Source organism: Sylvia atricapilla, chromosome Z (assembly GCF_009819655.1).
Source record: "Sylvia atricapilla isolate bSylAtr1 chromosome Z, bSylAtr1.pri, whole genome shotgun sequence".
Taxonomy (NCBI): Eukaryota; Metazoa; Chordata; class Aves; order Passeriformes; family Sylviidae; genus Sylvia; species Sylvia atricapilla.
In genome coordinates, this window is record NC_089174.1 from 10,354,217 (window position 1) to 10,368,498 (window position 14,282).

The 14,282-nt window shown below is 39.3% G+C and overlaps 1 protein-coding gene across 1 annotated transcript; it reads right to left on the reverse strand.

Moving 5' to 3' along the window:
- Nucleotides 1-1,614: 1,614 nt before the first annotated feature.
- Nucleotides 1,615-14,278, reverse strand: FAM199X (family with sequence similarity 199, X-linked). Its single transcript, XM_066339825.1, has 6 exons — nt 13,989-14,278; nt 11,234-11,453; nt 8,995-9,144; nt 8,521-8,682; nt 7,131-7,391; nt 1,615-6,307 (listed from the first exon to the last, which is right to left on the reverse strand). The coding sequence occupies exons 1-6, from the start codon at nt 14,174-14,176 to the stop codon at nt 6,137-6,139; spliced, it is 1,152 nt and encodes a 383-aa protein (XP_066195922.1). The 5' UTR covers nt 14,177-14,278; the 3' UTR covers nt 1,615-6,136.
- Nucleotides 14,279-14,282: the final 4 nt, after the last annotated feature.

Consider the following 14,282-nt stretch of genomic DNA (forward strand, 5'->3'; position numbering starts at 1 on the left):
AGAAGAATTCTAATGCCACGATGAATTATCATGCTTTAGCTTCAGGAATGCGTTCTACATTATCAGAAGTAAGTTCTTACACCAGTGATGCTGCCAGGTGTAAGCCACTGCAGCATGGAGGAAAGAGCACTAAATGAGATTTCAGAACAGAAATGTGGATTTGGATTTAAATTTGATTTCAGCACTACACAAACAATTCACGATGGATGAACGTTCTAGAAGGTGAAAAAAATGTTTTCTACCTAGTAGAGCAGGGGATCTTTAGGAACACATAGAAAGGATCTCAGAAGACCAAACTGTAACTAACGTTGTACTGGAAAATGTTTGAATGAAGTGCACAATTCAGGCCAGTATAGTAAGAGTGGGTTGAGGACAGCAGGCCAATGACACCTTTCAACTAAGTAAAGCAAGCTTATCAATTTGTTCCGCTAGTGTGGAAATCTCCATTCAGCTTGTGCCTCAATAGTGTTTGGCCATCAATGCAGTGAAACTGGCTACACTTTCAGGATGGCTAATAAGAGATTCATAACATTATTGGTTGTGCCCATGTAACCCTTGTGACAGGCCAGGAGATCAGACTCACCCGTGCAACTGGCACCTTGATAATGAACAGCTGCAACAGGACAGACTGGGAAAACTCCTGGAAAGTGTAAGCACCAGTTTCCCTGCAGCTTCTGGGTGCTATCCAAAGAAACATCAGCCCTTACAAAAAGCGAACATCCCAATGGGTCAAGGCCCTTGGAAACATTTCAATTTGTTTTTTGTTGCAAAACATTCCACACTGTCACTCACCTTTGGGTGAAAACAAAAAAAATCCCACACAAGCAGGCTGCTCAGGTAGGCATAGCACCACAGGAGCAAGAGCTTCCACACTTCTGTCCACAGCAATTAAAGATCTCTCACAGTTTGACAAGACTTGCTGTGATATGCAGCATTTTTCACCCGTCACTTGACATCTACAGAAACTGGGATAGCAACACTTGGTCAGTTTTAACTTCTGTCAGTGTTTGATGAGAATCAACTCCCAGAAGTGTTTGATGAGCTATAGCCAAGACAAAGAAGGCCGTTTTAGATCCCTAAGATGCTGCAGGAAACATTCTGCATGCTGAGGAATATATCCCTATGCCAGCTATCCTCTTCTCAGGTTTTCAGGATTTTTTTTTTGTTGGATTCCAAGAGGAAAAGGGAGTTTTTGCAATATTACACTTCAAACTTCAGTATTGCAGAAGGTAAATTTTTTTCAGAGACACAACTTACACAAGCTGGCAAGTGTCCTCACTCTTGCCTGTTCAAAGACCACTGTGTCCTTGCTGGTGCTGAGCATATGGTAAAAAAGTACCTCTGGCACAGGAATCAAAACAAAGGACAGACAGCTTAAGTACATGACCTTGGGTTATACAATTCACAACAATTAATTTCCTCCCTATGAAACAATTCTTGTCAGATTTTGTGGTTAACAAACCCCTTTAGCTTAGGGGGGACCAATTTGCTTTCTGACATCAGGAACAGTTAAGATGTGCTATGTTATTTGTATTTTCTGCCTGAAGAGTGACTCTGCAGGTCCCGTATACAAATCCCCCTATGAAGAAGATACCACATCATTTCATAAGAACCTTTGCTGTATCATTAATTTTAATTCCAATCTGTACTTCAATATGCACATAACTATTTTCAAATACAATGAAAACTTGAATTCAACAGCATCAGAGCTTTCAGTAAATCCTTCACAACTTCAGAAAAATCTCTATAAACATTGTGTTAAGTAGATACAGAATGTACAGAGAATGGTTTTCTATACAAAAGTGCATTTTAGCAATACAATTAGCAGAGAATCTGGGGAAAAAAACCCTCAATTTAAGCAATACCATGTACTCTAATCTATACCCTTATCTCTTCCCCAACAAAAAGAAAAAAAAAATTCAAACCCCCCACCTTCCCCTTGCTTTGGTTATCAACTATATTCAAGGCTTCAATATTACAATTTTTTTACACTGAACAATTTATTTGTCATTTGGAAATGTTTTAAAGTTAGCCAGATGAGAGAGAATGCAAAGATGATTCATCAGAGTTAAGTCAAAATAGACAAACTTTGAATATTACTTAGATTTGCCATTGATATATTAATAAACTAATCTTTGCAATCCTTAAATGTACAACTGCCTACTTTTCTGTGCCCAAGAACTGCAAGATTAGTAAGCTTAAGAACATTAAACCAATAAATCTAACAACATTTGCCATGAAAATCTGGCTCATATGAATGAACTTTAAAATCTCCCCAAACAGTCAGGTTTATTAATATTTATAGACCAATGCATCAACTGATTTCAAAGTTGAAAGAGTGTTAGGAGAAAAGAAATGGCTTCAAGCCATTCAGCATAGATGAACAGTAAATATTGCCATTTTTATCATTCTGTATTGTGTATGCACTCTGATGTAAATGCATGTAAGTTCAAGCAGGCTGGTTGGTTTGTTTTCTCCCCAGAGAATGAGCTTCACAGGTTTCAAACCACAATATGAGAACTAGAATTTGAGCCCAGGAAAGTCTTGCAAAGACTTCTCCTGCTCTTCTGAGTAAGCATCCCATACTGAGGACATTGTAACCATCTTTTTACCAGCTTTCCAGATTAAAATAAAAAATAGGTATTTTAACCAAAGATTATATTAGATACACAGAAGTCAGCCAAGTTTGTCAGGCAGTTTACTTTGACATATTTAAAACCATATTAGAAAATAATGTTCTCTCTTGTTTACAGTCCTATTGCAATCAGAATTTCAGTGCTCCTTCTAAGCCTTTTTAGAGAAAAAGTTACCATGGAAGCAAACTGTTATTGTTACAGAGTGTAAATTTATTATATTCACATTGCAGTGGGTATAAAGTTCCTACAGACAGTTTTGGTACCAATGAAGCCATGTAACTGTGAGCTTTTTCCTGTGTGTCTCTGTGTTGCTTTTAAGCTTGATACTTTTTCTCTATCAATAAAAAGCAGGGATTTATTTTTCTAAGAAAAAAACACAATAAAGATCCATTATTTTAGTGGTCTGTTACTCTTCTTCATCAGAACCCAGCAATTACACCTGTAGCCGCAATGGCCAAAACTTAAATCCGGCAAGACCAGATTTCACTGACATTATAACTGTTTGACAATTACCACAGGTATTTCACAGAAATTCACTGGTTTAGATTGGAAAAGTCCTTTCAAGATCATCAACGCCAGCCCTGAATCTAACACTGCCCACCACTAAACCGTCTCTAAGTGCCACATTTACATGTCTTTTAAAACTGCCATGGATGGGGTCCTCCTGAGTAAGCACTGTGCATGCTGCAGGGAAAAACATGAATCTGACAAAAAGCCTCTGCTCACCACAAAACAAGCATGTCACTGGAACTACAGATGATGAGAGAAAGCAAAAGGAAAAGAAACTCAAATGTGTAGAAGTATGGGAGAACTCTTGAATGCCACAGCCACTTCAGGCCTGATTCTCTGCGATCAGGAAAAGACAACATTGTATCTCTGAGTACTTGGCAAAGAACATTCAAGGTGAGCAAGATGTTAATTCTGCATTCTTACCAGAACATTCACAGTTTTGTATTCTTTGTATTCTTATGAGCAGCCTGGATCTATGAGATTACAGAGCTATAAATTATTAGCAGGGAATCCCTGAAAATCCACTCTCTTCTGTCATTTTAACTGTCACAACACATGAGTGAAGACCTGCTCAAGACAACACAGCACAATCAGCTATTCTGGCACGCAGGACCTTTTAGTCCCATGTAACAGATGAGCAGCTGGACCCATCTAATCACTTAGAATAATTCATACTTACACGCTCACATTATGAAGGAAATACCATCCTCCCTCACTTCATGATCTCTGGAAGCTAGCAGACAGGTGACAAGAATGAACTGTACCTCATCAAAATGATGGGGTCTTCTCTCAACAAAACCCTGAGGCTTTTTAAACTCTGAATAGTGCTGAAACAGAATAAAGTGACACGTTTTCATGCTCCACCTCACTGAGATATTGCACCTTTCTTACAGTTCACTTCAGAGTTTCAATTCTCTACAGTACAAAGTGTGCATTTTTCTTCAGAAAAAAAATTCAATTACATTTCAAAGTCACTGCACAAAATAAAGGTTGTACTGACAGTGTACACATGGTGAAGTATTTCATGATGAATTCAACCATTACCGTGGAAGAGTTTAACAACCACATCCTGAAATTTGCCAAATTGACAGCAATTAAATTTTATCTTCCATACAAGATATTTAAAAGAAGCTCCAGTTTGAAGCCAATCTAAATTCTCAGTAAAGTGTATAGTGTTAAGAAGTTCTCAGTATTCATTATACAGGAGGCAGGCATCAACCAGCAACAGTGCAGTACAAGCAAATACTGACAGGTCACAGTCACTTGTGGTTAGTGGACAAGTAACTGGCCATATGGGATAGCTAACATGAGCTTAAAATGACATTACTTGGCTTTTTAGTCAGTCAGTGGCCAAGCCTGGACATCTGCTGTAGAGCAGCACTAAGTTTAAACATATTTGTTTGACTATGGACCTCATCTATTTCTTATCAAAACCCTTTCAGAGGCCATTGTTCAGATAATTTAGTGGTCAGCTTATTTTGAGAATAAAAGGAGCACCACTTCTGAAAGAAAAATACTTCAGCTATCAGGGCTAATAAGTCTGTGCAGGACATGGAACATTAATGTCAGTAGTCCTAAAGCTGATCATGCATTTTGCAGGATTGGGTTATATCCTACAATTAGAGACACCTGTGGCCACACTAAACTGTCAAACTCCTTAATTCACGAGCAAAATTAAAGTAATGGACATCAACATAACTAAAAATTATTTCCTAAACTCAGAAATGAAAACACTTTTATAAACTTTTGTATTTTATATTAAAATTTAGAACTATGCTTTTTATCTCAACCATGGGAGGAAAGAGTTCTGTAAGGGCAGTTCCAAGATAAAGACTTAAAATCAGCTTGAAGATTGTCAGAATTAAGAAAAAGGTTGAAACTACTACTACTTCCCAACCTGAAAGCCTCAATTTTACATAATTTTCTTATAATGATAAATTTCAAAAGCTGATAGAAAACAAAAGGAGAATTCTAATACATGTCATGGTGTAACAACCCACACAGAAGACAACCTCAGCTAAACATACAATTTAAAAAGTACAGCTGCATTAATTAAGTTCTCCTGACAACAATATGAATCTATTTAGATTCACTTCTGGGGAAGAAAACCACTTCTCCAGAAGCATGCCTAAATATGTTGTGTGCCATTTGTTTGCACTTGGTTTCCAGTAGATTCTTTAACTATTTTAAGTAGTGCCCTAGACCACTTAACTGCAGATTAGTATATTTTCAATGATAAATGTGTTTTTATTGGAATTTTTTCACAGAAATACTAGGGATGTACCGGTGAACCATTAGTAACCATCGTAAGACACTGAGCAGCAAAATAACCTTCTGAAGACTAAGCCTGCAATTATTTTGAGGTGCTTTTTTGTATTTTATTTGGTTCCTAAGAACTACTTTAGGTAGTATTTGTATTACAGATTCTCTGCATTAGATGTCCTGCTTCTTGTTTTCTGTGTAGTTTGAGTTAAATCACAACTTTTAGAAAAGTATTAACAGTAATTTGATTTTGTACAAATCAAGAGCAAGACTGAACAAAGCCCGATAGAGCAAAAGATTTTTCCTCATGCTAAACAATCTTCCTAACAACGGGAAAGGAAGACAAAAAAAAATCAAGTGTAATACTAACTCTAAGTTGGAAAAAAAATAAAAAAGCTGAAGCGTAGTAATGCATGCTTTGTGTCATTCAAAAGCACCCCTAGACTTACATGCAAGTAAGTAAGCATGTTAGGTAAGTTCAGATTTCCTCAAAGTCATATCTATTCAGCAGCTTTTCAGAAGACAGATAAGTTTCTGAATTCTTTGTTGCAAAATTGGTCTCAAAAAACTGAAGTTACTCAATACTTAGACCTTCTTACCAAAATTACACTTTAGGAAAGATCTGGGTTGTATTGTGAATACTAAGCAAAATTTGGTCAAGAAATATATGTAAACAACAAGGGTAATACATTTAAGGCTTAGAAAGAACACTGATAAATTCACCCCTGTCACATTAAAACATCCACATCTCCTTCATGGTCCTCCTCAGTCACTTTTAAAGACAGCACTTCTTCATTAAGAAATAATCCACTCAGTCTTTCCTTACGAGCTTGTCTTTGTTCTTTCAGCTGTCTCTTCCGTATGGCCTTTTGCTGGAGTTTCCGTTGCTTGGAACGTTTCTGTCAAAATACAGAAGAGACAAAACATAAGATTTCATTCTGTAAATTAGGAAAAAAAACCACCTCTAAAGCTACCAATATAAATTAACCTCAAAAACAACATCTGCTCTGAAAAATAACTAATACAAATTTTCAGAGGTGATCATGCCTAATATCAAAATATCAACACCATTTACCACAACTGAATTATGAGGCACAACACTACCCTGTGATGTTGCATAGTCAAGTCTTTGATTAGAGGAATCTATATTGCTGGAGAAATGTTACAGTATTACATTAACAAACCCAAGATGCTGAAGAGCAAGAAAGAACTGCTCCTCTCCTTCACAGCTAAAATTAAAATTATAGAGACAGGAGTGCCATAGTACTACTTTAAATGAAACATGCTTCAGAGGGTCCCTTCTCACCCAGGAATCTCATGAGACATGCTCAAAAAATAAAGAAGACTAAAAAAAGCCTGATGAAACTTCTAGGTGAAGAAAAAACCCAGAAACAATCAAGACTGTCTCTACTACCCAGAAATTATGCCTTGATTAGAGTGATCACTTTTGAAGAATTTTTTGAAGTTAGATGCATAAGCCCTTATTCAAGCCTACTCAACTTATCCTAAACAAAAGAAATTAGAATGTCTACTACACACAAACATCAGGCTTTCAGTTAGATGGGAAGAGCCCAAGTTTAAACTCCTTATCATCATTGGTTTAGCTAGGTAACTCAGTTGCTCTGTTCCTTCAAAACAAACATCCCAGGTAAGACCCCATGAGCCAGCTTCAGGAGTTAATACAGCTTACTTAATACAGATAAACATAATTATAAACGTTACTTTTGAATCCCGGATTCTTTCTGCAGCACTTGTGGACAAATTGCTGTCGCTGTGCGCTCGACTCATGTTGGCACTGGAGTTTGAAGTGGAGTTGGTAACGCTGGAGCCACTGCTGCTTGCTGAGCTGACCATGCTGGCACTACTGCTGCTGGCACTGGCACCACTCACACCACTAGTACTGGCACAGCTGTAGCTGCTCCTCTTCCAGCCCTCCCTTGCAGACCGCTGGCGAGGTCCGTGTTCCTTGATATAGTTTCTCACCTTTAGAACAGAGGCAGAAAAATTACTATAGCTTGATAAATGCTGCACTGAGATATTCCTTCTCACGGAAAAAACACAATCTGCCTATTAATAATGATGAAGTTATTGGGTCAGTTCAGATAGGCTTTTAAAACATTTTCCTATGACTGCTTAAATCCCAAGCGATCTGGAGTCACCCAGAGAACTAAGTTAACATTTGTGACATTTCACTCTGGAAGGAAGAAAAATAAGTAGCAAGGGCTGGGGGGATTCTTGTCTCTTCTGCCTGTCAGGTTTGTGACTATGTAACAATATGTTTTTCTTTTAACATCAAACAGGAGTATCCGACAAGGTAAACTGAACTTAGTTGTTTACCTAATGTACCTTAGTTGTTTACCTAATGCAAAACCCCTTCGTTTTGCTAGGAACACTCAAACAAAAGCGTGTGTAAATAAAGAAGCACTATTCTACTTTAAGGTGACACAAAATGCTTACAATATTAAACGGACCAAGCCCATGAAAGTAGTGAACGTCTTCCAATTTCAACTTCATTATTATCAGTGCAACACTGAGGAGTTCAGATTGTTTGGACACTGCATCTCTTCCCAAAAACACATCTCAGTAATTCAGTGATGGAGAAGACAGTAGGATGTACCTACCCTATCAGCCGGGCACCCTTCTTGGTTATAATCTGCATCTTGTAACATCTTTAAAATGCATTATTCTCTATCCCTTTGTATATGAAATGTATGGTCTTCCCCAGTGAATTCCAATCTTTTAAATGCTAGTTTGCTTTCAGTGAGCAAATGAAGACTCTCAGCTAGCTGATGGTCATGAAGTGGAAGTACAGTGCAATAAGCAACACCAAGTCCACAACATAACTCATTACATACTCACCAGCTCTGGCTCAATACAAAGTGAGAATATACAACCAGTCTTTTATGTAAAGGTTTAATATATACAATACGCTTTTGGACTGCGTTTCCTGTCACTGACAGTATTGTGTTTCCTGTCACTGACAGTATTGTGCTCTAGTATCTCTCTCTACATCTAATGATTATGCATAAAAATTGATCACAAGTCCACAAGATTTTGCAAGACATAATCAGATGCTGAAAGCCTAAAGTCAAATGTACAAACCTTAACTCACCTGTTTCAGTTTTTCATCTGTGAGACAGTTCAATTCAATAATGAATTCACTATCTGTAGGTGAGATCTGAGCAGTAGGATCAATAATTTTAATAATATCAAGTTGCTCTCGAAGGCCCATCTCTGTACTGACTTTGCGACTCAGATATTCAATATATTCAACCTAGGACCGAAAGAAAGGCAGGTCATTTTGAAGCATTATTGATTCTAAATGAGAAACAGAAAAAAGAAAGAACCAACAGAATAAAACATGCATAAATATCATGGTTCTAGCCTTAAAAACTTAGGGTGAAAACTTGAGCAGGTATTAAACCACCTGTCACAGATGCAAAGGAAAGATTTAGTTTAAGAATCAAATAGTGATTCTTAAACAGGTCTGCATTTACACCTACAGCAAACAGGATGGCCTTTAAGTTGTGTCTTTTAATTGGAAGTTCTTCTGTACAGTGAAGTTCTCACATAGGAAAAAAGTCACCTGTTCATCATTTGTCATTGCACTCCATGGAAGTTCATCAAGATTCCTATGCTTGTTCTTCTTTTTGGGAAGCAGACAGGGAGAGCTTGGAATACTCGGTATAACATCAGAAAGCACATCACTCCCACTTGTAATGTCGCTGCCAGGCAACTTGTAACATGCAAAAGGAATAAGAAAGCTTTAGAATAGAGTAGGCAGAGAGTAAATCATTCTAACACTATTAACAATTCTAAACATACCATCAAATTATTAAAGCATCGATTATCTCTGTTCTTTAACAAACTCTTTCTAATTACTCATAAACCTGAAACACTCCCTTAAATCTTCCCACAAACAGCATGTGCCCGAAACTCAATCCACACTACTCTGTACTTATCAAGCCTCTTTTAAAAAATTTGTGTTGAAGAAAACAGCAGATTGAAGTCACATTTCAACTATTTCCGTTCTCCATCAGTGGAAATTGTCCATTACAATCCAAAACTCAATTTAAACCTCCCATTTTGGAGCATAAGTCTAGTTTAAGGAAGGTAATTTTAAAGTAGGTCTGAAATTCCTAATGTTCTCCATAATTACACGAGACAATTCAATTAAAATCACTGTTATTTGACTGGAAGCAACTGAGAACTTCAGCTAGCTTCATTTGTACAACTGATATGTGATTTCTGCACTTCCAGTTAAAGTGAGACAGTTGGATTACTTGCGCTCAGATTCTGCCAGATAACATCATGCAGAGCTACAAAAAAGTCTTTCCAAAATCCTACAAATCAAATCAATTACGTCTCTTAAGACCAGCTTGTTTTAAAAAACAAAGAGTAATAAAAAAGCTAGTTACCAATCAAACATACTGCCAGCTCACTATGGCATAGGAAATGGCTTCTTTTCAAAACAATTGCCAAGTTTATCAGTCAACTGAAGTTTCATAACTCAGTGAAGCTCTGAATCTTTGGGATCCAACAGCCTGAGCTGTTCCTACAGGCTGCATTATACACACACACTTGTAACTTCAGTGATGTAACATACATTGAGACCAGCAGCTGGATAAAACCAGTCAGAAATACAAAGCTGATCTCAGTACACATCTCAAGTTCACCTGCATCTCCTGGAACAGAAACTGAGCTTTCTTGAAATCAGTTTCCAGTTCTTGTGCTGTCCTTAGAAGACTCTCTACATACTCTGACTAAGCTTTATGACAAAATCTTAAAGTATTCCCCAATAAATTCTGAAGCCCTATGTCGCCTATTTCAAAGTTATGCCTACATTCATAGTTGATTTAAGTCTTTAATATAAAAAGTCAATTTAGGTCTATAATATATTAAAAATGTATATAATATTTGAAAAACTGCTGAGAAGGGAGGACTATCACAAACTAGAAACACTCAATAAGGATAGCACAGACTAGGGAAAAGGATGTGATTCACCTCCCCGTTCTGGTGAGACAAAATGAGCTCTGTACTCTCACTGGCATATAAAAAAATAGGATAGAAATAAGCTATGGCATGAGTTGGCATGCTTTACCTGGAAAGTTTCAGTAGGACTAGATATCTATAACCAGATTTCATTAGCAGGGCAGATCAGTACAAAGAGTCTAAGCTCATGGCTACAAGAAACATATGCTGGTCCCTAAAACCAAATTACCGTAATACGCAAGCGTCCTTCTTTGGAGAGCTGACTTTCAGTCTCTCCTCCTGATTAAGGAGGTTGGAATAAAATAAAATGAAATAAAACATTTTTTCTATCATTCAAGATTCAGATATGCTCTCCTATGTTCAGTAGTTACAAAGAAACAAGTGCTGAGGTCACTTGATTTGTTCAGAAGAGGGGGGGAGACTTCATAGCTATCTACAGCTTTCTCAAGAGAGGAAGAAGAGGGGAAGGCACTGAGGTCTCCTCTCCGGTGACTAGCTACAGGACACAAGGGAACAGCAGGATGCTAGGCCAGGGAAAGTTAAGGTTAGGTATCAGGAAAAGGTTCTTGCCCCACAGGCTGGCCAGGAACTGAACAAGCTCCCCAGGGCAGTGGTCAGAGCACCAAGCTGGACAAGAGCTCAAGGACTGTTTGGGCAATGCTTTCAGACACAGGGTGTAATTCCTTGGCTTGTCCTGTGCAGGAGCTGGACTTCAGTGATCCTCATGGGTCCCTTCCAACTCAGGATATTCTATGCTATTACTTCTCAACTACAGCTAAATAGCATGCAATAGTCTACAAAAAATTTTACATTTCCAGCGGAAACCAGTTTACCTGCCACTCAAACTCACTATCTGACCAATCCCAATATGTGCTGATAGAAGAGGAGACATCACTGCAGACACTGCCCTCAGGGAACAGATCAAAAGAGGTGAACTCCTGGTCATCCAGCAGAGAGTAACAATCATCCTGATCCCCCACTGACACCGATGAGAATAGCTCCTCGCTGCACTCCGAGCTGGCCACACTCGTCCCACAAGATGTCAAGTTCCACCTGCAAAACAGGACAACACAATTAGAGAGCAGCAAATTTTGGCATCATGTGCCCTAAGAAATTCCTTTAAGCCTTGTAAAACTTCCTCCACTTTGCTAGTCAGTGATACTATACACTGATTTTATTGAAATAAGTCATAATTATGTAAAGTGAAGTATTCTAAAAGAATTTCAAAATATTTTTAAAGGTACATAAACAACACCAAAGGGAACAGTGTTACAAACATCAAGGCAAAAATCCATATACAGTTAGTATAATTACACCTTTATTTTGCTATATTATCAGTTTCTACCAGAGTAATAACTCCTGTAGTATGGAAACTGCCCTCTTTTCCTGCTGGTTAGGTTATTAAAACACACTGATCTGGAAATAAAATTTTCCATATATTGTAATATTTAAACTTCCATATAAACTGGAATAAACAGAACTAAATAATTAATCAATTTGACTTCAGAACAAATAGAAGTCAAAAAGAAATTTCAGCTTGATAGACCCCCACAAAATTAAGGCTTAATAAGGAAACACATTATGGATCTCTTATTCTCAACTCTGAATATCAAAAACATTGGACATGCTATTGTCATGCTAATGAGACAGTGCAGGATAGGGAAGTGACCTGTGTGAAAATGATACCCTGTCAAAACTAAACACTTTTTTCATCTCATTATTTCATTACAAAGCTACTTGAAGTTGTTGCTAAAGGAAAGCTATTGAGAGCTCAATTTTCACAGAACAGATTTTTTTTTACTCTAATGAGAGTAAACCAGAATGCAACAAACTCCTGAAATAAGTCTCCGTATCTGGACTTATTTTACATATTGGAGAAAAGTAGGTCGAGACAAATATGAGTCAGCATAACACTGCAATATGGCCAAAAACAATTTAAAAAGGACTTCTAAAATGCACCACGCAAATCCACACAACCAACTCCTGTTCCAACAGCCTGTCCACTTCAGCCTGGCTAACTAGAGAAACACTCTTCTATTCAGCTGAGCAATCCTATCACCACAAAGGCTGGTCCTCAATCTCATTAAGCTGCATAACAGGCTGGTTAAATATGTTTGTGATGGATTCACTCCCACATCTACTTGGCCAGATGTGAGTTTATCCAATGTTAAAGACATTTCCAAAACTGTCCTTGTAGCAGATTCAGGAGTTCTTGCCCTGCCTCCCATTCTGCATCCCTTATAGATGTGCAGTGCTTTGCTGGTACACCGACTCCTGTGGGCAGGCGAATCCAGTGGTAATCAGCAGAAGAAGACTGTGGTGGCACAGCACGTTATTTAACATGAATACAGACTCAGAATCCACGAAATAACAATGAAAGGAAGGACAGAGTGGACAAAGTTTCCAGACATAGCAAAACAAAGGGTGAGGTACAGTGGATCTAGCACCAACAAACCACACAGATACTCCAGGTACAGGCAGTCAGCGTCACCTTCTCATTGCTGTGGGGCTGCTGTGGTCCCTGGGGTGAACCAGATTAACAACAAAGGGGAACTATATTAAAATTATTCCTGAGTTTAAAAAAAAAGAAACACGCCTTATGTGAACACCACGGATTGAGCTGCACATCTGCAATGGCTTAATCAGTGCAAGACAAGGCATGTCCTTTTCCAGAGAAATCAAACAACCACTTGACATGCCCGGCTTACAAACGTGGGCTTATAAAATGAGCAAACCTGAGCAACACACTTGGGAAGGCAACACAAAGAGAAACGTACAAAATTAATTAAATGCAAATTTGGTGACAGATATTCTAAGAATATATCTTACTGCTCATGTTTTATGACTTAAAAACTATATTATGAAAGCGTATCATGTTTGATCAAGGTTCTTCATGCTGAATCATTTAAGAACGTATAATTAAGAGTTTGCTCTTGTTAATGATACTTTTAAAGTGCAATTTCCATGACTTCATACAAATTCATGAAAATTTCTTTGCAGAGGTGCATTTTCACTTATGGAGTAGACCCTTTTCTACAAATTACAGACAGACTAACTTGCCCTTAATTAGTAGCATGGGGTGGAAATGTTTCTGCCGGAGTCAGCAGAAACTCATTCTGAATCTCCAAAGCTCTACCTGGTGTCCATGCAAGGCCTGCCTTTAAGTCTTATAAACACACCATTTTGTAGCTGCCTACATCCCTCAAAAATTCAAAATCTCAAAGATAAGAAACTCGGAATGAGGCTAGGAGCAACCTGATCCTAGTGGAAGGCCTCCCTGCCCAGGGCATGGGAGATGAAACTAAATAACCTTTAGGGTCCCTTCCAACCGAAACCATTCTGTGATTCCATGAAAAACACGTCTTAAAAAACCGACCCGGCTCACACTGTCAAGTGCAAGGTGACGAGCCGAACGCAGACTAAGCCGAAGGGAAGGGTAAGCCCTCGGGACACGCGTGGCACCGGCAGCCCGGCCACTCCCGGCTCGTCCCGGGCAGGGGCAGGGGAAGGATGCGCGGCCCTGTCAGGGGCGGCCCCGACCGCCGCGCCGCCCGCCCCGGCGCCTCAGCCCCGACCCGCCGAGCGGACCTGTTGGAGTGGAAGCGGTGCAGAGGGTCGGTGCGGTGGCAGGAGGAGAGCTGGCAGCCGAAATCGCTGACGTCCAGACAGCCCTCCTCGCTCAGGCTTAAGCTGCCGCCTCGCGGCGGGTGCTGGTGCGAGAGCAGCGGGCACGGTTCCTCGGGGGCCAGGAACTTCTCGTACGGCTCCTCAGTCATGGCGGCGGGCGCGGGGGCGGCGGGAGCGCCTCAGGCGGCGGCGGCAGCGCCACGGGCACACGGAGTCGGCGGCGCCGCCATCAGCGGCCGGTCCCGGGACGCTCCG